Source organism: Coregonus clupeaformis, chromosome 1, assembly GCF_020615455.1.
Source record: "Coregonus clupeaformis isolate EN_2021a chromosome 1, ASM2061545v1, whole genome shotgun sequence".
In the NCBI taxonomy this organism is placed as follows: Eukaryota; Metazoa; Chordata; class Actinopteri; order Salmoniformes; family Salmonidae; genus Coregonus; species Coregonus clupeaformis.
Genome location: NC_059192.1, coordinates 79478881 through 79502741, shown reverse-complemented (window position 1 = coordinate 79502741; position 23861 = coordinate 79478881). Strand labels below are relative to the sequence as shown.

General features: G+C 45.8%; 1 protein-coding gene across 1 annotated transcript in view; it reads left to right on the top strand.

The window, feature by feature from the left end:
- Positions 1–23861, top strand: part of LOC121574839 (golgin subfamily A member 7B) — a 67822-nt gene that overhangs the window by 27334 nt on the left and 16627 nt on the right. Inside the window, exon 4 of the mRNA XM_041887466.2 lies at positions 12978–13079. Within this exon, the coding sequence (XP_041743400.2) occupies positions 12978–13079 (102 nt within the window). The remainder of the gene's footprint in view (positions 1–12977; positions 13080–23861) is intronic.

Sequence of the window (23861 nt, the reverse complement as noted above, 5' to 3'; positions counted from 1 at the left end):
CAATCAGAGGCAACGAGTGTCAGCTGTGGCTGGTTGTCTCTGATTGGGAGCCATATTTATAGAGGCTATTTGCCCACAAATGTTGTGGGATCTTGTTTCTAGTCTGTTTGTGTTAGACCGTGAACTGTCACGTTATCGTTTTGTTGTTTTTGATCGTGTCTCTAATAAAGAGTATGTTTGCCTGCAACGCTGCGCCTTGGTCCTCCTCTGTATACGACGATCGTGACAGAAGATCCCACCAAACCAGGACCAAGCAGCGTGTCCAGGAACACACGCAGGAGGTAACGCTGGTGGATGTCCTCCTCGGCTGGGGGCAGATTATGAAGGAGGAGGCCGTCCGGTACCGGAAGGCGATGAAGGGGAGACCCAGGCAGGAGTGGAGAAGCGGCGTCAACCGGGCCGTGGTCGGACAGGCGAGAGGCACCCCCAATAATTTTTTAGGGGGGGGCACACGGCATGGGCGACTGGGCAGCAGGAGGCTGCCACAGGGCGAATTGGGAGATTAGGAGAGGAGGCCACCGGGTTTTGGGGGCCAGAAGGCAGGTTGGCGGAGCCTGGATGGAGAGCAGAGCCAACTCCCCGTACTCAGGCATGGCAGCATGAGACTGGGCAGGTTCCGCGGTATGCGGAGCTGCGCACTGTGCCACGAGTGGTCCGGCATAGTCCGGCACGTCCTGTGCGAGCACCCCGCACGTGTTGTGCGAAGGTGGGCATGCAGCCAGGACGGAGTGTGCCGGCTCAGCGCTCGTGGCCTCCAGTGCCTCTCCTCGGTCCCGGATATCCTGCGCCAGTGTCACGTGCTGTTATGCCAGTACGGGTACACAGCCCTGTACGTCCTGTGCTGATGCCTCACACAGAGTGTGTGAAGGTAGGCATTCAGCCAGGACGGGTTGTGGCAGCTCTTCACTCCAGGTCTCCTATCCGTCTCCACAGCCCGGTCCGGCCTGTCCCTGCTCCACGCACCAAGCCTACGGTGTGCGTCGCCAGCCCGGTCCGGCCTGTCCCTGCTCCACGCACCAAGCCTACGGTGTGCGTCGCCAGCCCGGTCCGGCCTGTCCCTGCTCCACGCACCAAGCCTACGGTGTGCGTCGCCAGCCCGGTCCAGCCTGTCCCTGCTCCACGCACCAAGCCTACGGTGTGCGTCGCCAGCCCGGTCCGGCCTGTCCCTGCTCCACGCACCAAGCCTACGGTGTGCGTCGCCAGCCCGGTCTGGCCTGTCCCTGCTCCACGCACCAAGCCTACGGTGTGCGTCGCCAGCCCGGTCCGGCCTGTCCCTGCTCCTCGCACCAAGCCAGGGGTGCGCATCGTCAGCCCGGTCCGGCCCGTTCCTACTCCACGCACCAAGCCAGGGGTGCGCATCGTCAGCCCGGTCCGGCCCGTTCCTACTCCACGCACCAAGCCAGGGGTGCGCATCGTCAAGCCCGGAGCCGGAACCGCCTCCGAGGAGGAATGCCCACCCAGCCCTCCCCTGGTGTGTGTACGTTAGGCACGGTCGCAGTCCGCGCCTTTAGGGGGGGGTACTGTCACACCCTGACTCTGGGACTCTATATGTTGAGCCAGGGTGTGGATATTCTATAGGTTGTATTTCTGTGTTGGCCAGAGTGGTTCCCAATCAGAGGCAACGAGTGTCAGCTGTGGCTGGTTGTCTCTGATTGGGAGCCATATTTATAGAGGCTATTTGCCCACAAATGTTGTGGGATCTTGTTTCTAGTCTGTTTGTGTTAGACCGTGAACTGTCACGTTATCGTTTTGTTGCTTTTGATCGTGTCTCTAATAAAGAGTATGTTTGCCTGCAACGCTGCGCCTTGGTCCTCCTCTGTATACGACGATCGTGACACTGATTGACAATACATTTCACATGCTGTTGTGCAAATGGAATAGACAACAGGTGGAAATTATAGGCAATTAGCAAGACACCCCCAATAAAGGACTGGTTTTGCAGGTGGTGACCACAGACCACTTCTCAGTTCCTATGCTTCCTGGTTGATGTTTTGGTCACTTTTGAATGCTGGCGGTGCTTTCACTCTAGTGGTAGCATGAGACGGAGTCTACAACCCACACAAGTGGCTCAGGTAGTGCAGCTCATCCAGGATGGCACATCAATGCGAGCTGTGGCAAGAAGGTTTGCTGTGTCTGTCAGCGTAGTGTCCAGAGCATGGAGGCGCTACCAGGAGACAGGCCAGTACATCAGGAGACGTGGAGGAGGCCGTAGGAGGGCAACAACCCAGCAGCAGGACTGCTACCTCCACCTTTGTGCAAGGAGGAGCAGGAGGAACACTGCCAGAGCCCTGCAAAATGACCTCCAGCAGGCCACAAATGTGCATGTGTCTGCTCAAACGGTCAGAAACAGACTCCATGAGGGTGGTATGAGGGCCCGACGTCCACAGGTGGGGGTTGTGCTTACAGTCCAACACCGTGCAGGACGTTTGGCATTTGCCAGAGAACACCAAGATTGGCAAATCCGCCACTGGCGCCCTGTGCTCTTCACAGATGAATGCAGGTTCACACTGAGCACATGTGACAGATGTGACAGAGTCTGGAGACGCCATGGAGAACGTTCTGCTGCCTGCAACATCCTCCAGCATGACCGGTTTGGCGGTGGGTCAGTCATGGTGTGGGGTGGCATTTCTTTGGGTGCCTCACAGCCCTCCATGTGCTCGCCAGAGGTAGCCTGACTGCCATTAGGTACCGAGATGAGAACCTCAGACCCCTTGTGAGACCATATGCTGGTGCGGTTGGCCCTGGGTTCCTCCTAATGCAAGACAATGCTAGACCTCATGTGGCTGGAGTGTGTCAGCAGTTTCTGCAAGAGGAAGGCATTGATGCTATGGACTGGCCCGCCCGTTCCCCAGACCTGAATCCAATTGAGCACATCTGGGACATCATGTCTCGCTCCATCCACCAATGCCACGTTGCACCACAGACTGTCCAGGAGTTGGCGGATGCTTTAGTCCAGGTCTGGGAGGAGATCCCTCAGGAGACCATCCGCCACCTCATCAGGAGCATGCCCAGGCGTTGTAGGGAGGTCATACAGGCACGTGGAGGCCACACACACACTACTGAGCCTCATTTTGACTTGTTTTAAGGACATTACATCAAAGTTGGATCAGCCTGTAGTGTGGTTTTCCACTTTAATTTTGAGGGTGACTCCAAATCCAGACCTCCATGGGTTGATACATTTGATTTCCATTGATCATTTTTGTGTGATTTTGTTGTCAGCACATTCAACTATGTAAAGAAAAAAGTATTTAATAAGATTATTTCATTCATTCAGATCTAGGATGTGTTATTTTAGTGTTCCCTTAATTTTTTTGAGCAGTGTATATGAAACATAAATATACACATTATATCCAACCTATATATACTGTATATACACATTAAAATACAAAAACACAGTCATGGGAAGCGCAAATAAAACATCACAAATCACCCAGAAAAACAGTGACATTCCTCCACAAATACTGTAAGTCCCCAATCAATACTTGAAATTACTGCACCAGAACATAAAGATGAAATGTATTTTTAATTGTGTTCCAGCAATACGGTGCAATACAGTGCATTAAAACTAAAAGCAGATTTACCTAGCTCGGTGGAGATCCTAGGAACCGCAAGAGTGTCCGTCCACTCCCGCTCCGGCGCTTAACGTCACCGGTCTACTAACCACCGGTCATGGCAACCCATCTTTACTCACACCTGGCAACCATCATTACGCACACCTGCGCCTCATCATCAGTCACACCTGGACTTCATTACTCCCTTGACAACTTACCCTTTATATAGCACTCTTTTGTTATCAGTCATCAGGTATTTTTGTTTATGTTTCTATGTCAGACGCTTCTCTTGTTTTGTATCGCTCCATGTTCGTTATTATTAAACTCACCTCAACTGCACCTGCATCCTGACTCCCTGTGTCTACGTTACAAAGAGTTAACCAATCCTGTGAACGGGTTAGGCAACTCAGGTGTCTATACTTCAACTGCAAAGTTAGATAAGATGGACATTTATGAAGTAGGTTCTTGTAAACAAAAGGGGAGTAATGTAGAGATGTATGGGTCTTAAAACTAAATAATAGAAAACGACGCACTATTACCGTCATCAAGTATTCTCACGGCTTGCTAGAGCATTGTGAACTGCGGTGGTGTAGTGGTCTAAGCAGCAGATTCCGGCTCCGAGCATCATGAGTTTGCGCCCAGCGCTGGGCCATTGCTTTTATTTTATTTTGTGAGCGCAGAGGAAGGCATATATTGACGTTCGCAGGACCTTTTCAAAACGTCCACAATCGAAGTCTATTTCTAGTGATCAGACTGTTTTTTTCCTCTCTTCTGGGAGAGCAAAGAAAGAGAGAAAAGTAGAAGAGGAGAGAAAAGAAAAGGAGAGGAACATCTTGATCTGTTCTCAGGTCAGTGCTAATGACAGCTTAGTGATTGATGTCTCGTAATGCCAGAGTGGATGTTAGCATTTGCGAAACGTAGCTTATCCAGCTGCTGTTATTGATGTTACGTTAGCGTCTTAGCGTAGCATCTTATCGTTAACACGCTACGCTAACCTAACATCAATCACAACGGCTGTATTGCTTATGCAGCGCTAGCCGTCCATGCTCCTGTGGACAGTTACAATGCTGATGTGCCATGCTTCTGCTGACCTCAATCTAACCATGTCTCTCAGTTTGATCAGGCTCTATGGGGTTTTATATACACTGTGAGACCAGGGTGAGTAGATCAAAGAGGTGGTGTCACACACAGACGCTCACACCCACACACACACACACATACCCCCCACACACACACGAATACACACGTACTTGTGAGAAGCAAGGTTATTTGAACCAATTTGGAATTGAGAGTGCCAATGCAGTGTCAGTGTTAGGAGACACTAAGAACAGTTGGTCTAAAGGCTGGTGTCTTATGGGCATGGGAAGTTCACATGAAACACTGAGACATTCTGCCAAAGAGAAAGGGGTAGTGATCACAGGGTGGTAGTGTCAGAAATGCCTCACCTCTTCAGAGGTGTGAACTGTGACATGGTTGAATTACAACTGTTCTGACATGCTGCATCTGTCTGTATGGCTAGTGTGCAGTGTGCACGTGACTCTTGAAGTCAGCAGGTTTTATTGTGACTTCCACCTACAGGTGTTCTATCTTAATTTGATCACTCTGTTGCAGCAGGAAATGAAAATTGTAGTTTTCAAGGTTTAAAAAGGCTTCTAAAGTTTCTACTTTAAAATGTCAGACCTGATTTATCCTAACTAAAAATGTATCAACCCCTTACAAAAAATATCCATTAATTATAATCCACATAATAATTCACATTTCCTGTTGCTGCAGGATTATTTTCCTGCTGTAAGACTCCGGTCAAATTAAGATAGCACATGTGTACTAAGGTTTGACTGGTTACCGATACCGGTTTGGAAACAGGCCATTTGATGCAGGGAAATAAACTGAATTGGCTCAATAACTGAATTAGTTATGAGTGCAGGCTGAGGGAACTTTGTTACCGCGCACGCTCACTCCGAACAATCACCAACTGTCTTGGTCAGTTTTTTTTCTTCTTTTTCTGGCACGCTATGTGTAATCAGTGTGCTTTGATGACAGAGATGTTGATCTAGATCGTGGGTACTCCTGGGAATCTGTTCACTCATACATGCTCACTGGTGTGTGGCCTCTTATCAGCTGGACACACATGTATGCACCACACACACACACACACAGCCCACACAAACAATCATACACAGCCACACACACACGCTCAGCCAAAGGCCCTGTGATAAGGTCTGATTGAGCCTGTCTCTGATACACAATGTTGCCTTCAGCTGTCCGCTGCTTTGTGCTAGTGTGTGTGTGTTTGTTTGTGTGTGTGTGTGTGTGTGTCATGGCATACAGCTGGCACCTGTTTGCCGGTGGGCATGGACAGCCCTTCCAACCATAACATGGCTTTTGCATTCAGCACAACCGTAGCAGACATCTTAAGAAAATGTGTGTCTGTGTGTGTGTGTGTTCATGTGTGTGTTCCGCCGTCTAAGCGACTGACAGGCACAAACACAGCTGATAAAGGGATTAATCTTTCTCTTCATGCCCCTACGGACACACACACACACATACGCACTGATTAATCCTCCCCTCAGCTGTGTGTGTGTGTGTCTGTCAGTAGGTCAGACGGAGCAAGACGTTAAGAGATCAAAAAGTCCCAGCCTGCTCTTCTCTGATAACTTTCATCTCCATGTTTTTTTAATGTTCTCATAAACATTCTCTCTATGAACGTTTCTGTTTGTTTTTGAAAGCATTTTTGGGATCAAAACAATGCAAAAGTACTGGAAGCGAATCAAGAAATTGCCATTCAGGTTTGAGCAAAGCAGAAGTGGGCTCTCTGCTCTCCTTTCATGTCTTTGTAAGATAATATCTTTGTCAGATAAGATACTGTATGTGCAACATGGAGATCATGAGGAAAGTTGTATATTTATACTAGATTTGATAAAATCTCAGTAAATGACAGATGACTGATGATAAAAATAAAGTATTCCCAGCCAGGAATACTGTGTTTGTGTGTGTGTGCTTGGGTGTGTGTATGAGCATGTACGTGCATGCATGATCTGTGCGTGTTAACACTAGAACCGCAATGCCTTTCAGCTTATAAGTACCCACTAGAGAACGTTACCGGGCATCATTTTTAGCATACAGTATGCATCAGATGCATATCAACCCCTCAAGGTGCAGCAAACATAAGCACCAACGCCTGATAAATAGTGCATAAAATATTATAAAGGATTAATTGCATGAAGAAATATTTGTGGCAATATATCATTTTCTTTTAAATAACAAAAATAGTTGTTTGTTTAGATAGAGTCAAGGATGTGTTTTGTATAATTCTACAAAGTCCTAGAAAAAACGTAGGCCTATAGCCTATTTTCGTTTCCCTTACAGTAAAATCATTACAGTGTAATCCATTTGATCAACTTTATTTGTAGATTTGATTACTAATAGAGTTATAGTAATTAATAAAGTCCAGTTACAGCTTCTTTTGACAAACAAAAAATATAATAATAATATAACCAGGTGAAATGATTTGCTGTATTCCTAAACAAAAGCACCAGTGCATAAACAATTGTAAAGGATGAATTGCATAAATAAATAGCATATTTAAATGTTAATGTTATTATGTTACTAGTTTTTGCTTAGTAGACAGCGCGGATAATCTTGGAAAAAGTGAAATTTGGAAATAGAGCTGCACCTCTTGAATTATGAGAGTTATTTAACAAAGGTAAGTGTAATAGAAAGTGCAGAATATGCTCTTTCTGATACTACACTGCTCAAAAAAATAAAGGGAACACTAAAATAACACATCCTAGATCTGAATGAATGAAATAATCTTATTAAATACTTTTTTCTTTACATAGTTGAATCTGCTGACAGCAAAATCACACAAAAATGATCAATGGAAATCAGATTTATCAACCCATGGAAGTCTGTATTTGGAGTCACCTTCAAAATTAAAGTGGAAAACCACACTACAGGCTGATCCAACTTTGATGTAATATCCTTAAAACAAGTCAAAATGAGGCTCAGTAGCATGTGTGGCCTCCACGTGCCTGTATTTACATTTTACATTTTACATTTTAGTCATTTAGCAGACGCTCTTATCCAGAGCGACTTACAGTTAGTGAATACATATATATTTTTTTTATACTGGCCCCCAGTGGGAATCGAACCCACAACCCTGGCGTTGCAAACGCCATGCTCTATCAACTGAGCTACATCCCTGCCGGCCATTCCCTCCCCTACCCTGGACGACGCTGGGCCAATTGTGCGCCGCCCATGAGTCTCCCGGTCGCGGCCGGCGGCGACAGAGCCTGGATTCGAACCAGGATCTCTAGTGGCACAGTTAGCACTGCGATGCAGTGCCTTAGACCACTGTGCCACTCAGTGTGCCTGTATGACCTCCCTACAACGCCTGGGCATGCTCCTGATGAGGTGGCGGATGGTCTCCTGAGGGATCTCCTCCCAGACCTGGACTAAAGCATCCGCCAACTCCTGGACAGTCTGTGGTGCAACGTGGCGTTGGTGGATGGAGCGAGACATGATGTCCCAGATGTGCTCAATTGGATTCAGATCTGGGGAACGGGCGGGCCAGTCCATAGTATCAATGCCTTCCTCTTGCAGGAACTGCTGACACACTCCAGCCACATGAGGTCTAGCATTGTCTTGCATTATGAGGAACCCAGGGCCAACCGTACCAGCATATAGTCTCACAAGGGGTCTGAGGATCTCATCTCGGTACCTAATGGCAGTCAGGCTACCTCTGGCGAGCACATGGAGGGCTGTGCGGCCCCCCAAAGAAATGCCACCCCACACCATGACTGACCCACCGCCAAACCGGTCATGCTGGAGGATGTTGCAGGCAGCAGAACGTTCTCCACGGCGTCTCCAGACTCTGTCACGTCTGTCAGTGTGAACCTGCTTTCATCTGTGAAGAGCACAGGGCGCCAGTGGCGAATTTGCCAATCTTGGTGTTCTCTGGCAAATGCTAAGAGATTGGGCTGTAAGCACAACCCCCACCTGTGGACGTCGGACACTCATACCACCCTCATGGAGTCTGTTTCTGACCGTTTGAGCAGACAAATGCACATTTGTGGCCTGCTGGAGGTCATTTTGCAGGGCTCTAGCAGTGCTCCTCCTGCTCCTCCTTGCACAAAGGCGGAGGTAGCAGTCCTGCTGCTGGGTTGTTGCCCTCCTACGGCCTCCTCCACATCTCCTGATGTACTGGCCTGTCTCCTGGTAGCGCCTCCATGCTCTGGACACTACGCTGACAGACACAGCAAACCTTCTTGCCACAGCTCGCATTGATGTGCCATCCTGGATGAGCTGCACTACCTGAGCCACTTGTGTGGGTTGTAGACTCCGTCTCATGCTACCACTAGAGTGAAAGCACCGCCAGCATTCAAAAGTGACCAAAACATCAGCCAGGAAGCATAGGAACTGAGAAGTGGTCTGTGGTCACCACCTGCAAAACCAGTCCTTTATTGGGGGTGTCTTGCTAATTGCCTATAATTTCCACCTGTTGTCTATTCCATTTGCACAACAGCATGTGAAATGTATTGTCAATCAGTGTTGCTTCCTAAGTGGCCAGTTTGGGGACGCCACCCGGCTGAGGCGTGGAAGCCTTACGAGCCGGCTGAGGCATGACGTGGGATGGGAGCCTGCCGAGCCCTCTGAGGCATGGGAGCCTGCCGAGCCCGCTGAGGCATGGGAGCCTGCCGAGCCCGCTGAGGCATGGGAGCCTGCCGAGCCCGCTGAGGCATGGGAGCCTGCCGAGCCCGCTGAGGCATGGGAGCCTGACGAGACAGCTGAGGCATGGGAGCCTGACGAGACAGCTGAGGCATGGGAGCCTGATGAGCCAGCTGAGGCATGGGAGCCAGACGAGCCAGCTATGGCATGACGTGGGATGGGAGCCTGCCGAGCCAACCGAGGCAAGAAAACCTCTCGAGCCAGCTAAGGCATGGAAGCCTGACGAGCGAGCTGAGGCATCCCCAGTTCCTTCGGCAGCGGCACCCAGACCCGACGTCACCAACCCAAACAAAAAAAACAAAAAACTTCCCTGATGCTTCTGATAATGGTGTCAGCATTCTGTGAGGACAGACGCTGGGAGACAAGAAGCAGGTATTTAATGAAAAAACAGACAGGAACAAAACACTGACAGCGTCTGGACAACGGAAATTAAACAACATAAATGCAGACACCGGGATCAAACTGAGGAACAGACAGATATAGGGGAGGTAATTAAGCAGTGAAGAAGTTCAGGTTAGTCCAATGAAGCGCTGATGTGTGTAACGATGGTGACAGGTGTGCGTAATGATGGGCAGCCTGGCGCCCTCGAGCGCCAGGGAGGGGGAGCGGGAGCAGGTGTGACAAATAGTGTCACATATTCGATTATTGTCAATTTAATATTGTCTATAGGCTAACTCTTATTATGTGTGAAATAAGTTTCGGTATAGTTTAGGTGTAGTTTCAATGGGCCGGCTGTGCAGGCTCACTGGCATCATTTGTTTCCCGCTCATCAAGTTGGATAGAGTCAAGGATACAGTATGTTTTGCATTATTCTAAAGGCCTACTGCAACACATAGCATGTTTTTGTTTCCCTTACAATACATTTGATTAGTAATAGCGTTATAGTAAATAAAACAGACACTAACAGCTTATTTTTACTAAGTAAAACGTAAAAGAGATTTTTTATTTATTTAACCTTTATTTAACCAGGTAAGCCAGTTGAGAACAAGTTCTCATTTACAACTGCGACCTGGCCAAGATAAAGCAAAGCAGTGCGATAAAAACAACAACACAGAGTTACATATGGGGTAAAAAAACATAAAGTCAGAAAATATATATACAGTGTGTGCAAATGTAGCAAGTTATGGAGGTAAGGCAATAAATAGGCTATAGTGCAAAATAATTACAATTAGTATTAACACTGGAATGCTAGATGTGCAAGAGATTATGTGCAAATAGAGATACTGGGGTGCAAAAGAGCAAAATAAATAACAATATAGGGATGAGGTAGTTGGGTGGGCTAATTTCAGATGGGCTGTGTACAGGTGCAGTGATCGGTAAGGTGCTCTGACAACTGATGCTTAAAGTTAGTGAGGGAGATAAGAGTCTCCAGCTTCAGAGATTTTTGCAATTCGTTCCAGTCATTGGCAGCACAGAACTGGAAGGAATGGAGGCCAAAGGAGGTGTTGGCTTTGGGGATGACCAGTGAGATATACCTGCTGGAGCGCAGACTACGGGTGGGTGCTGCTATGGTGACCAATGAGCTAAGATAAAGCGGGGATTTGCCTAGCAGTGATTTATAGATGGCCTGGAGCCAGTGGGTTTGACGACGAACATGTAGTGAGGACCAGCCAACAAGAGCGTACAGGTCACAGTGGTGGGTAGTGTATGGGGCTTTGGAGACAAAACGGATGGCACTGTGATAGACTACATCCAATTTGCTGAGTAGAGTGTTGGAGGCTATTTTGTAAATGACATCGCCGAAGTCAAGGATCGGTAGGATAGTCAGTTTTACGAGGGCATGTTTGGCAGCATGAGTGAAGGAGGCTTTGTTGCGAAATAGGAAGCCGATTCTAGATTTAACTTTGGATTGGAGATTCTTAATATGAGTCTGGAAGGAGAGTTTACAGTCTAACCAGACACCTAGGTATTTGTAGTTGTCCACATACTCTAGGTCAGACCCGTCGAGAGTAGTGATTCTAGTCGGGTGGGCGGGTGCCAGCAGCGTTCGATTGAATAGCATGCATTTAGTTTTACTAGTGTTTAAGAGCAGTTGGAGGCTACTGAAGGAGTGTTGTATGGCATTGAAGCTCGTTTGGAGGTTTGTTAACACAGTGTCCAATGAAGGGCCAGATGTATACAAAATGGTGTCGTCTGCATAGAGGTGGATCTGAGAGTCACCAGCAGCAAGAGCGACATCATTGATATACACTGAGAAAAGAGTCGGCCCAAGAATTGAACCCTGTGGCACCCCCATAGAGACTGCCATAGGTCCAGACAACAGGCCCTCCGATTTGACACATTGAACTCTATCTGAGAAGTAGTTGGTGAACCAGGCGAGGCAGTCATTTGAGAAACCAAGGCTATTTAGTCTGCCAATAAGAATGCGGTGGTTGACAGAGTCGAAAGCCTTGGCCAGGTCGATGAAGACGGCTGCACAGTACTGTCAGAATTGTATCAACCGCCAAGGCGTGCAGTCAAATTATTTGCTGCTGATAAATAGGCATAACACAAACTCATCATTACACTATTGTCTTTCTAAATTAAATCAACCTCTTCACCCTCCTTATCAAATTGTGAAGTAAGATGCACAATTATTGCCCATTCCATCCATTTATCATTCATTCATTAAGGAGAGAGAGATGCATTAGCGCCTGGCTGGGTACCAACGTCCCACAGCACATTGTCTTGGCGGGTTACGTTAGGAATAGGTGTGGAAAAAAACAGGTAAAAGGCTCTAAATACTTTTCTGTTTGTGATTTCAAGATTCTGACAAATGAGCAGTGTAAAATACAAACATTTAGAAAAAGTCAGGGAAGGAGCAGGACGTAGCTTTTTGTATTAACAAAATCAAACGTCAGTGGCCGTTGGCCTAAGGTGGTTCTAGTGTTAAAGCTTCACTCTGATGCAATGATCACTTGCGAAATCGAGCAAACTCACAGTGCCAATATAATATAAACAAACTGTCCCTCCAACGCTTTAGAGTGTCTCCAACAACCCAGTAAGTAGCCTTGCACAAACCTTGGCTTGTGTGAGCCGGAACGGCTCATAGGGCAGGAGCCTACCTCCTGTTTCTGTAGCGTGAGGCAGCTTGATGTACAAGTACACCCTCTGGACAGGACGTAGGGCCCAGACAGTTAATCCAAACACTGCAGCCAGTTAATCCAAAAATTGAATTACACTGAAAAAATGGCATCTCAACAATTACCAACCAAAGCCTCCAAATTACGGACCAAAGCTTTTCAATGGAAAAGAGAGAAAATTTTAGAAAAGTTCAAACGGTGAAAAACTCTGAGTCATCAATTCTGGCTAATCTAATTCATTGGGTCTCACTCAACATGAGTCCTTTAGAAGTGTGTGTTAGAATAATGTAGTGTACTTACAGCATAATATAATTATACTGGGTTTTGCGTATGTTAGGGCTTTAGACTGGATAGAGACAAGCAGCTGTAGACAGAAGACAAGCAGACATAGACAGAAAGAATTAGTGCGAAGTCATTTCTTCCATCCATAATTTCTTCCACTCTAGGGGGCACAGGAGGCGGGCGGGTGTAAAGGGGGTGCAAACGTAAAAGCAAGGGGTAAGGATTTATAGCCTTGTCCTCATTTCACCTCTTACATTTTTAATTCTAAGCAACATCCTCTTCATCTCTCCCTCCTCATCTCCCTCTCCTCTCTTCTCCTCCCTCCGCCTATTTCTCTCTCCTCTCCCTCTGTCAGGTATTGAAGAAGATCTCAGGGTACATCCAGGAGCAGAATGAGAAGATCTACGCTCCCAGAGGTCTACTACTGACAGATCCTGTAGAGAGAGGCATGAGAGTTGTATCCTTTTTGAGCAATAAATTGGTCTATTGTTACGGCAGGTCTTCTTACTTGTCTCAGAACCAAAACTCTATGATTGGAAGTGAGTGATTGTCTTATAGAGGTTAGGGTTAGGTGTCTTTCAAGACATAGATTGCCATAAAGTTGACTGCTGGTGAGTAAAGTGACTAAGCTAAGCCTCGTAGAGTAAAAGTTAGAGGGTTAGGGGTTAGGGGTTAGGGCGACTTTAGTGTGGTTGTAGCTCACTAAAGATAGTTTTAGTTTTATGAAGACCTAATTTTCTTCCTCTTTTTCTCCCCCTGGCCCTGCTCTCTCCTCTGGTGCCCCATTTATAACCGTTGCGTAAATGTAACACTAAATATCTGCGTGCCTCATTTCTGAGAAGAAAATATTGAGATTTATAAACTTGGCGCACGCCATACATACACGTCTCCCTTTATAAATCAAGACCTGTCAAGACGGGCATTTAATTCCGCCTGAATAACGCCCATAATTCACCTTTTATGGTGACAATAACGCCCTTATTTGCTGTATACTTTGGAAGTATTGGAATTAGGCCAAGCCAGTATCTAAAGGAAATAGCAATGGCGAACTTGATAAAATATCTTTGGAGGGGTTGGCAGAATGTTTTATTTTGAAGTGACATTTGGTGTATCTGACCGTTTCTGAAAGACAAAAATAATTGCAAATAGTTGTGGACCTGTAAACAGATCATTTGAATGCAACAATGTTTTGCATTCACTTTTTCCCAAACCTACTGTAGCTAATCTATTTACTACTGTGACGTGGGTCCAATTAAATGAGAGATCAAACGAATGGTAGCCTATACTAACTTGTTGTAGGCCTATAGATTATTTTGCGAGTAGTCTATGAAACCATTACGGTCAGAAAATATTTGGAATTTATTCTGCAATTATCATGGAAATGTAATACTCCAATATTTCACAATAATGCCGTGCGATCTGGAGGGCGGCCTTTTGCATCACCCCAATGGTCCAACTGTGGAAACTGTACCCTTGCCGATATCATGGACAGTAATGGTTTGAGAACATTCCTAGATTTGAAAGATACATACACCAGGCAACTACTTTTTCCTTTCCAATGATGGGATTTATAAATAAATGATCTGGGCTCCCGAAAGGACTGATCTCTATAATATATAAACAACTTTTGGAAAGCTCATATTCTGAGTTAGCCATTAAAAAAGTATGGTTCACAGATCTAATTTAATCTGAACAACTCCTTAACTGGAACAGAATATAGAAAAAATATTACCTTGGCAATCCGAACCATAACCTTATACATTTGAAGTTTGTTCACAGACTGTAGTTATACTGAACAAAAATATAAATACAACGTGCAACAATTTCAAAGATTTTACTGAGTTACAGTTCGTATTCATTCGGCCCTAATCTATGGATTTCACATGACTGGTATTACAGCTATGCATCTGTTGGTCACAGATACCTTTTAAAAAAGGGGCCTCACAATGGGCCTCAGGAACTCATCACAGTATTTCTGTGCATTCAAATTGCCATCGATAATATTAAATTGTGTTCGTTGTCCGTAGCTTATGCCTGCCCATACCATAACCCCACTACCACCATGGGGCACTCTGTTCACAATGCTGACATCAGCAAACCGGTTGGATGTACTGCCAAATTCCCTAAAACAATGTTGGAGGCGGCTTATGGCAGAGAAATTAACATTCAATTCTCTTGCAACAGCTCTGGTGGATATTCCTGCAGTCAGCATGCCAATTGCACACTCCCTCAAAACTTGAGACATCTGTGGCATTGTGTTGTGTGACAAAACTGCACATTTTAGAGTGGCCTATTATTGTCCCCAGCACAAGGTGCACCTGTGTAATGATCATGCTGTTTAATCAGCTTCTTGATATACCACACCGGACAGGTGGATGGATTATCTTTTCAAAGGAGAAATGCTCACTAACAGGGATGTAAACAAATTTGTGCACCAAATTTGAGAGAAATAAGCTTTTTGTTCGTATGACTTTTTTTGGGGGATCTTTTAATTCAGCTCATGAAACATGGGACCAACACTTTGCATGTTGCATTTATATTTTTGTTCAGTGTAATACCAAGGAAATGTTTTACAATTAAATTGTCCCCAATTCCCAACTGTTGACTGTGTCCCCTACATCAGGTAGGCACATTCCTTCATATGATGTGGGAGTGCCCAGCAGTTACAGTGCCTTCAGAAAGTATTCACACCCCTTGACTTTTTCCACATTTTGTTGTGTTACAGTCTGAATTTAAAATGAATTACATTTAGATTTTGTGTCACTGGCCTACACATAATATCCCATAATGTCAAAGTGGAATTATGTTTTTAGAAATGTTTACAAATTATTTAAAAATGAAAAGCTGAAATGTCTTGAGTCAATAAGTATTCAACCCCTTTGTTATGGGAAGCCTAAATAAGTTCAGGAGTAAAAGTTTGCGTAACAAGTCACACAATAAGTTACATGGAATCACTCTGTGTGCAATAATAGTGTTTAACAGTCGCCTCCATCTCCTCTAACTGAAGCTAATTGTAGAGATTTTTTTTCTATTGATAATGTAAAATTAACAGCCATACAGAAAGACTCATGTGAAGGTGAAATTACAGAGGATGAACTTCTGGATGCAATTAAAGACTTTAAGTCTGGGAAAACTCCAGGGTTGGATGGCATTCCAGTCGAGGTATACCAAACCTTTTTTGATATACTCAGAGGACCGTTATTAGCATGTTTTAACCACTCCTATGTAAATAGTAGATTATCAGACACTCAAGAAGAAGGTCTGATTTCATTATTACTGAAACAGGATACAAGTGGAAAATATAAAGATCCAGTCCATTGAAAAAATTGGAGGCCCCTTACACTTCTGTGTTGTGATGTAAAAATTCTAGCAAAATGTATAGCGCATAGAATTAAAAAGGTATTGTCGGACATTATTCATTCTAATCAGACAGGTTTTGTACATGGAAGATAATATAAGGCAAGTACTGGAAACAATAGAACACTATGAAAAATCTGGGAAACCAGGTCTGCTATTCATAGCAGACTTTGAAAAGGCATTTGATAAAGTACGACTGGGGTTTATATATAGATGCCTGGAGCATTTCAATTTTGGACAATCTCTTATAAATTGGGTTAAAATCATGTATAGTAACCCTAGGTGTAAAATAGTAAATAATGGCTATTTCTCAGAAAGTTTTAAACTGTCAAGAGGAGTGAAACAAGGTTGTCCACTATCGGCATATCTATTTATTATGGCCATCGAGATGTTAGCTATTAAAATTAGATCCAACAATAATATCAAGGGATTAGAAATCCAGGGCTTAAAAACAAAGGTGTCATTGTACGCTGATGATTCATGTTTTCTTTTAAATCCACAACTTGAATCCCTCCACAGCCTCATAGAAGATCTAGATACATTTTCTAACCTCTCTGGATTACAACCAAATTATGATAAATGTACTATATTACGTATTGGATCACAAAAAAAATAAAAAAATGTACATTACCATGTAGTTTACCAATAAAATGGTCTGATGGTGATGTGGATATACTCGGAATACATATCTCAAATGAGATAAAGGATCTCACTCCAATAAATGTTAATAGAAAGTTAGCATAAATAGATAAGATGTTGCAACGATGGAAACCGTAAATACCTGTCAATTTGTGGTAAAATCACCCTGATTAACTCTTTAGTATTATCCCAGTTTTGTCACGGTTCTCTAAGACCGAACCCAGAAGCAGACCAGGACAAGGTGAGTTGAACGAATGAGAGTGTTTATTTACAGATAAAAGATGCAGAATAGTCCAGGAGACGGAGCGGGTGGCGGAGATGAGTAGGTGGTGGTGAAGTGGCAGATGAACTGATGGCACGGCAGGGGTTGGGTGAAGGTTCCGGGAGAATGACTGTAGACAGAACAAACGGAGGTAAGTACAAGGCAGGTCAACAAGGTGTAAAAAAACAACAAAACTAACGCTAGTACTCTGAGGCTGATACGCTGGCAAAGCATACTGTTTATGGCTAACGATCCGGCAGGGAATGGATGTCAGGTCAGAGCTTATGAAGGGGTGATGATCAGGACCAGGTGTGCCGAAGCTGATGAGAAGCAGGTGCGGGTAATCGAGAGATCACCCGCCTAGCAACGTCGCCCGGCAACCGGACAGGGTGCGTTCAGGCACCTTCGGGAAACAGGAGATACAGAGCAGAAAAACGGCAACACAGGCAGGAACAGACTCAGGACGCAGGGTTCATGACAAGTTTACCTATTTGCTTATGGTCTTGCCTACGCCTAGCGAACAGTTTTTTTAATTATATGAGGCAAGCCAGACATAATTAAACGGGCCTATTTATATAATTATTATGAATTTGGAGGACAGAAATGATTAAATATTAAAGCATTAGACCTATCACTAAAAGCTTCAGTCATACAAAAGTTATACTTAAATCCGAACTGGTTCTCTAGCAAATTAGTAAGATTGTCTCACCCAATGTTCAAGAATGGCCTTTTTCCCTTTATTCAGATTACAACCTCTCACTTGCAGTTATTTGAAAAGGAAATCACCTCCCAAATATCACTATTTCTAAAACAAGCCATAGAAAGTTGGTTGCAATTTCAATGAAATCCTCCAGAAATGACAGAACAAATAATGCAACAAATATTGTGGTTAAACTCAAATAAGCTAATTGATAAAAAACCTTCTTTTTTTTGACAAAATGTTTTAAAAAAGGTATAATCTTCGTAAATGATCTCATCGGTAGGACTGGTGCAGTCATGTCGCACATGCAGCTAACAAAAACAAATGGAAATGTCTGCTCTACCCAAAATTACAACCAAATCATTGCAGCATTACCACAAAAATGGAAGAGGAAAGTGGAAGGGGAAAAAGTAAGGAACATGTCTGTCGGCCTTGCATTAAAGAACTTTAATTGGTTAAAGAAAACTGTGATAAATAAAAAAGTATACCAGTTTCATTTAAGGACCAAAAGATTGACAGCCGTCCCATATACAGTGGGGAAAAAAATTATTTAGTCAGCCACCAATTGTGCATGTTCTCCCACTTAAAAAGATGAGAGAGGCCTGTAATTTTCATCATAGGTACACGTCAACTATGACAGACAAATTGAGAGAAAAAAATCCAGAAAATCACATTGTAGGATTTTTAATGAATTTATTTGCAAATTATGGTGGAAAATAAGTATTTGGTCACCTACAAACAAGCAAGATTTCTGGCTCTCACAGACCTGTAACTTCTTCTTTAAGAGGCTCCTCTGTCCTCCACTCGTTACCTGTATTAATGGCACCTGTTTGAACTTGTTATCAGTATAAAAGACACCTGTCCACAACCTCAAACAGTCACACTCCAAACTCCACTATGGCCAAGACCAAAGAGCTGTCAAAGGACACCAGAAACAAAATTGTAGACCTGCAACAGGCTGGGAAGACTGAATCTGCAATAGGTAAGCAGCTTGGTTTGAAGAAATCAACTGTGGGAGCAATTATTAGGAAATGGAAGACATACAAGACCACTGATAATCTCCCTCGATCTGGGGCTCCACGCAAGATCTCACCCCGTGGGGTCAAAATGATCACAAGAACGGTGAGCAAAAATCCCAGAACCACACGGGGGGACCTAGTGAATGACCTGCAGAGAGCTGGGACCAAAGTAACAAAGCCTACCATCAGTAACACACTACGCCGCCAGGGACTCAAATCCTGCAGTGCAAGACGTGTCCCCCTGCTTAAGCCAGTACATGTCCAGGCCCGTCTGAAGTTTGCTAGAGTGCATTTGGATGATCCAGAAGAGGATTGGGAGAATGTCATATGGTCAGATGAAACCAAAATATAACTTTTTTGGTAAAAACTCAACTCGTCGTGTTTGGAAGACAAAGAATGCTGAGTTGCATCCAAAGAACACCATACCTACTGTGAAGCATGGGGGTGGAAACATCATGCTTTGGGGCTGTTTTTCAGCAAAGGGACCAGGACGACTGATCCGTGTAAAGGAAAGAATGAATGGGGCCATGTATCGTGAGATTTTGAGTGAAAACCTCCTTCCATCAGCAAGGGCATTGAAGATGAAACGTGGCTGGGTCTTTCAGCATGACAATGATCCCAAACACACCGCCCGGGCAACGAAGGAGTGGCTTCGTAAGAAGCATTTCAAGGTCCTGGAGTGGCCTAGCCAGTCTCCAGATCTCAACCCCATAGAAAATCTTTGGAGGAAGTTGAAAGTCTGTGTTGCCCAGCGACAGCCCCAAAACATCACTGCTCTAGAGGAGATCTGCATGGAGGAATGGGCCAAAATACCAGCAACAGTGTGTGAAAACCTTGTGAAGACTTACAGAAAACATTTGACCTGTGTCATTGCCAACAAAGGGTATATAACAAAGTATTGAGAAACTTTTGTTATTGACCAAATACTTATTTTCCACCATAATTTGCAAATAAATTCATTAAAAATCCTACAATGTGATTTTCTGGGTTTTTTTTCTCAATTTGTCTGTCATAGTTGATGTGTACCTATGATGAAAATTACAGGCCTCTCTCATCTTTTTAAGTGGGAGAACTTGCACAATTGGTGGCTGACTAAATACTTTTTCCCCCCACTGTAGGTTGAGAGCTTTTGTGAAAGAGCACAGTTAGAAAGATATGGTATGGCATATAGAAGCAAACCAGATGGACATCATGAAAATGATCAGAGAGGTTGAGGGTAGAGGAAGTTCAGGAGTAAAAACAAACAAAATATAATTATTGTAAAATTGACTGTGTCCATAAAATATATATTTTATGTATAAGCTGGAAGTAGAGGCCTAAGCATTGTTGTTCACTAGTTTACTCCAATTAGGGAAGGGGTGGTGGGGTTGGAAGATAATAGGGAAATATATTTCTAAAAAGGATGTGTATGTGTATGTATGTATGTGTATATGTATATATATGTGTATTTATGTATATATGTGTATATGTGTATATATATATATATATATTGTGTGATGTCACGAGAGGCTGTGTCCTGGAGGGACGTTACATCCCCCTGAGGTGGCTGCAAACCCAGACAGCTATGGCTCCATCTGCTGGTATGGTCGGGAACTCCACCCCTCTATGGCCAATCTTCCCACGCAGCTGAAACAAATGAGGAGCTGATGAGCTGAAGGTTTGGGAAGGGAAGAGACACAGTCTCCAACCTGGGCTCTCTGGAGGACAAGAGTGCTGCACGTCCACTTCCAGGAGGAATATAAGGATTTGGAGATACTTACCTTTGGGGAAATACTCACCTTTGGATATATGCACCGGTGGAAATACGTGTGGGACATTTGGAAGGACGTTTTGCTGGGTTGGCCACTAGCTGCAACGTGGAATACAGTAAGACTGGGGAAAAGTTATTTGAGCGAGTGAGAGTTATGATTTTGGATGTGGAAGAGACATCCCTGAACTGTTAACCCTTAAAGAGCCACAAGAGAACAGAATTGTGTTATACTTTCGTTAGTTTCCCAAGACCTTTAATAAAATCCTTGTTTTGATTGAACCTGGTCTCCTTGCACTACTTGAGCAATCCCGCTGAAAGCTGTGTAGCCTCTCGTGACATCACAGATGGTGGAGAATACAGGCACGCTCAAGCGTTAATAGTGCATGTCAGAGGAGGATACCGAAGGTTTGATCACCCAGTTTTCCAAGTTGGCCGTAGGCTCCCGCCCGACTGAAATGGAGGACATATTGAAAGCCCTTGTTGCTGGCCAGCAAGCCCAGATGCAAGCAAACGTGGCTCTCTTGGAGGAGCAAAAGAAAGCCAACCTTCTGAAGGCAGAGGAATTGCAGTTGCAGAGACAGAGGGTGGTCCAAAATACCCGCCCAATAAAGGCAAGTGACTTTATATCTAAGATGGGAGCTACCGATGACATTGAGGCATACCTGCATGCATTTGAGGCCACGGCCACTAGGGAAGCCTGGCCCAAGCAACAGTGGGTTGGTCTGTTAGCCCCCCTTTCTAACCGGGGAATCACTGAATGCTGTCCGGGACCTGGGCCCTGACCAGGTTACTGACTATGATGCCCTGAAGTCTGAGATCCTCAGCAGATATGGACTCACAAAGTTTGGTATGGCCCAGCGCTTTCACAGCTGGACCTTCCAACCAGACCAACCTCCTCGGGCGCAGATGCATGAACTTGTCCGAATCGCAAGGAAATGGCTGGATCCGCAGAGGAATACAGCAGCGGCGGTGGTGGAGGCCGTTGTGGTGGATCGTTACCTACGCGCCCTGCCTTATGAGGCAAAACGGTTCATCAGTCAACAGGCCTTGACCACGGCTGATCTGACCGTGGAAGCTGTGGAAAAGTACCAGGCCACAGCGGAGATGCTGAATGCTTCCCGAAAAGACCCCAGGAGTGCGGCCCCACCACAAATGGGAAGAACCCGTCCAAAGGACCCCAAGGTCTCGAACCCAGCCACGTCAGGACTTATCCCGGCTCCAGGGGGAGCCAGAAACCAGGCGGGTCCAAGAAGAGTACACCAGGAGGGGGAAACTCGACAGTGTTACCGGTGTGGGGAGATGGGACATATCTCCTGGCAGTGTGGGAAACCAGCCGATGAACCTATGCCCACTGCGGAGTCCTCCAGCTCAGCACCCACACACCGTGTTGCCTCGCTCTTGGGAGTCGTAGATGGCGGCCCAGATCGACCCCCCACCTGCCCGGTAACTGTGAATCACCAGGATGTGGAGGCCTTACTGGATTCTGGTAGCCGGGCCACCCTGGTGCGTAAGGATTTGGTGGGCCCAACGTGTCTGACCCCGGGGAAAGTCCTCCCAGTTTCCTGTGTCCATGGGGACACCAGAGAATACCCCATTACTGAACTTACAATGACCAGCACACGGGGAACCATACACACGACGGCGGGGGTGGTTGATTCCCCTCCCCGTCCCTGTCCTAATTGGACGAGACTGCCCAGCCTTTTACCCACTCTGGAGAGAGTCTCAGGAGAGGATAACCCGAGTACCTCGGAAACGGAGAGGCAAGACTCATCCTGGGAAGGCTCCGGTGCAATCCTCCGAGTTACTCACTCCCGCCCGGGCTCTGATAGGGATGGCAGGTGCCCAGACCGACACCGAGACTGGTCCGGATACGGGAGAAGAGAACGCAGCCCAGGAAAGTGCTCCGTTCTCCAGTGAAGAAGACGTCCCAGGCACCCAAGAGCTTCCCCCTCTCACAGGCCAGTATGGTACGGCTCAATTACAAGATCCTACTCTTGCAAATGCCTTAAGAAATGTGCAGGTATTAGAAGGTGTAGTGGTAGGTGATAAGACAAACCCTACTTACCCCCATTTCGCAGTAAACCGGGGGTTAGTATATCAGATAGTCAAGAAAAATGATGAAGTGCATGAACAGCTCCTCGTGCCACAGCCCTATCGGGCCACAGTACTCAACCTAGCACACACACACCCGCTAGGGGCCCACTTGGGGGTAGAGAAGACTAAGGAAAGAATCATGCAACGTTTCTTTTGGCCAGGAGTACACAAAGAGATAGAGAACTACTGCCGTAGTTGCCCTGAGTGTCAGCAGGTTGCGCCAAAGCCCACATATAGAAACCCGCTCATTCCCTTGCCCATTATCGAAACTCCTTTTGAGAGGATTGGATTAGACATAGTCGGGCCCTTACCGAAAAGTTCCAGGGGACATCAATACATTCTGGTCATTCTGGACTATGCATCCCGGTACCCGGAGGCCATTCCGCTGAGGAAGGCTACATCCAGACAAATCGCCAAGGAGCTGTTCCGTCTCTCAACTAGTCTGGGAATCCCAAAAGAGATATTGACGGACCAAGGGACTCCATTCATGTCCAGGGTGATGAAAGAACTCTGTGCTTTACTGAAAATCAAACAGCTGAGAACCTCGGTCTACCACCCCCAGACAGATGGCCTAGTCGAACGTTTTAACAAAACACTAAAATCCATGCTGCGGAAAGCGGTAGGGGGAAGATGGGCGCAACTGGGATCAGCTGTTACCCTACATATTATTTGCGGTGAGAGAGGTACCTCAGTCTTCTACTGGTTTTTCACCCTTTGAGCTCTTGCTTTCCTACAGACCCAGAGGACTGCTCGACATCGCCAAGGAGGCCTGGGAGGAGCAGCCATGCCAACAGCGGACACTGATCGACCATGTCGGGGCTATGAGGGAGAGAATGAAGGCCATCTATCCCATGATGCGGGAACACCTGGAGGCCAGTCAGCGGCAACAGCAAGCCTCCTACAACAGATCTGCTCAACCCAGGGAGTTTAAGCCGGGGGACAGAGTGCTGGTCCTGGTGCCAACCGTTGAGTGTAAATTCCTGGCAACCTGGCAAGGACCATATGAGGTCATTGAACGCATGGGAGAAGTAAACTACAAGGTGAGGCAACCAGATAAAGAAAAACTGAGCAGATTTATCATGTTAACCTTTTAAAGAAGTGGCACGCCAGAGAGGCGCTGTTCAGCTGTCTACCCCCACAGAGACCAAGGAACCGGGCGCGAGAAGAGGTTCAGCTGGGTCCAAATCTGTCCCCACATCAACGACAGATGGCCCTGGAACTCGTGGAGCAGAACCAGGATGTCTTCTCCTCCCTTCCCGGTCACACAGAGGTGGTCCAACATGAGATCCGCACCATGCCTGGCCGAACGGTAAACCAGCGCCCGTACCGCGTGCCAGAGGCTCGTAAAGTGGTTATACAGAAGGAGGTAAGGAAGATGCGGGAGTTGGGAGTAATCGAAGAGTCCCACAGTGCCTGGG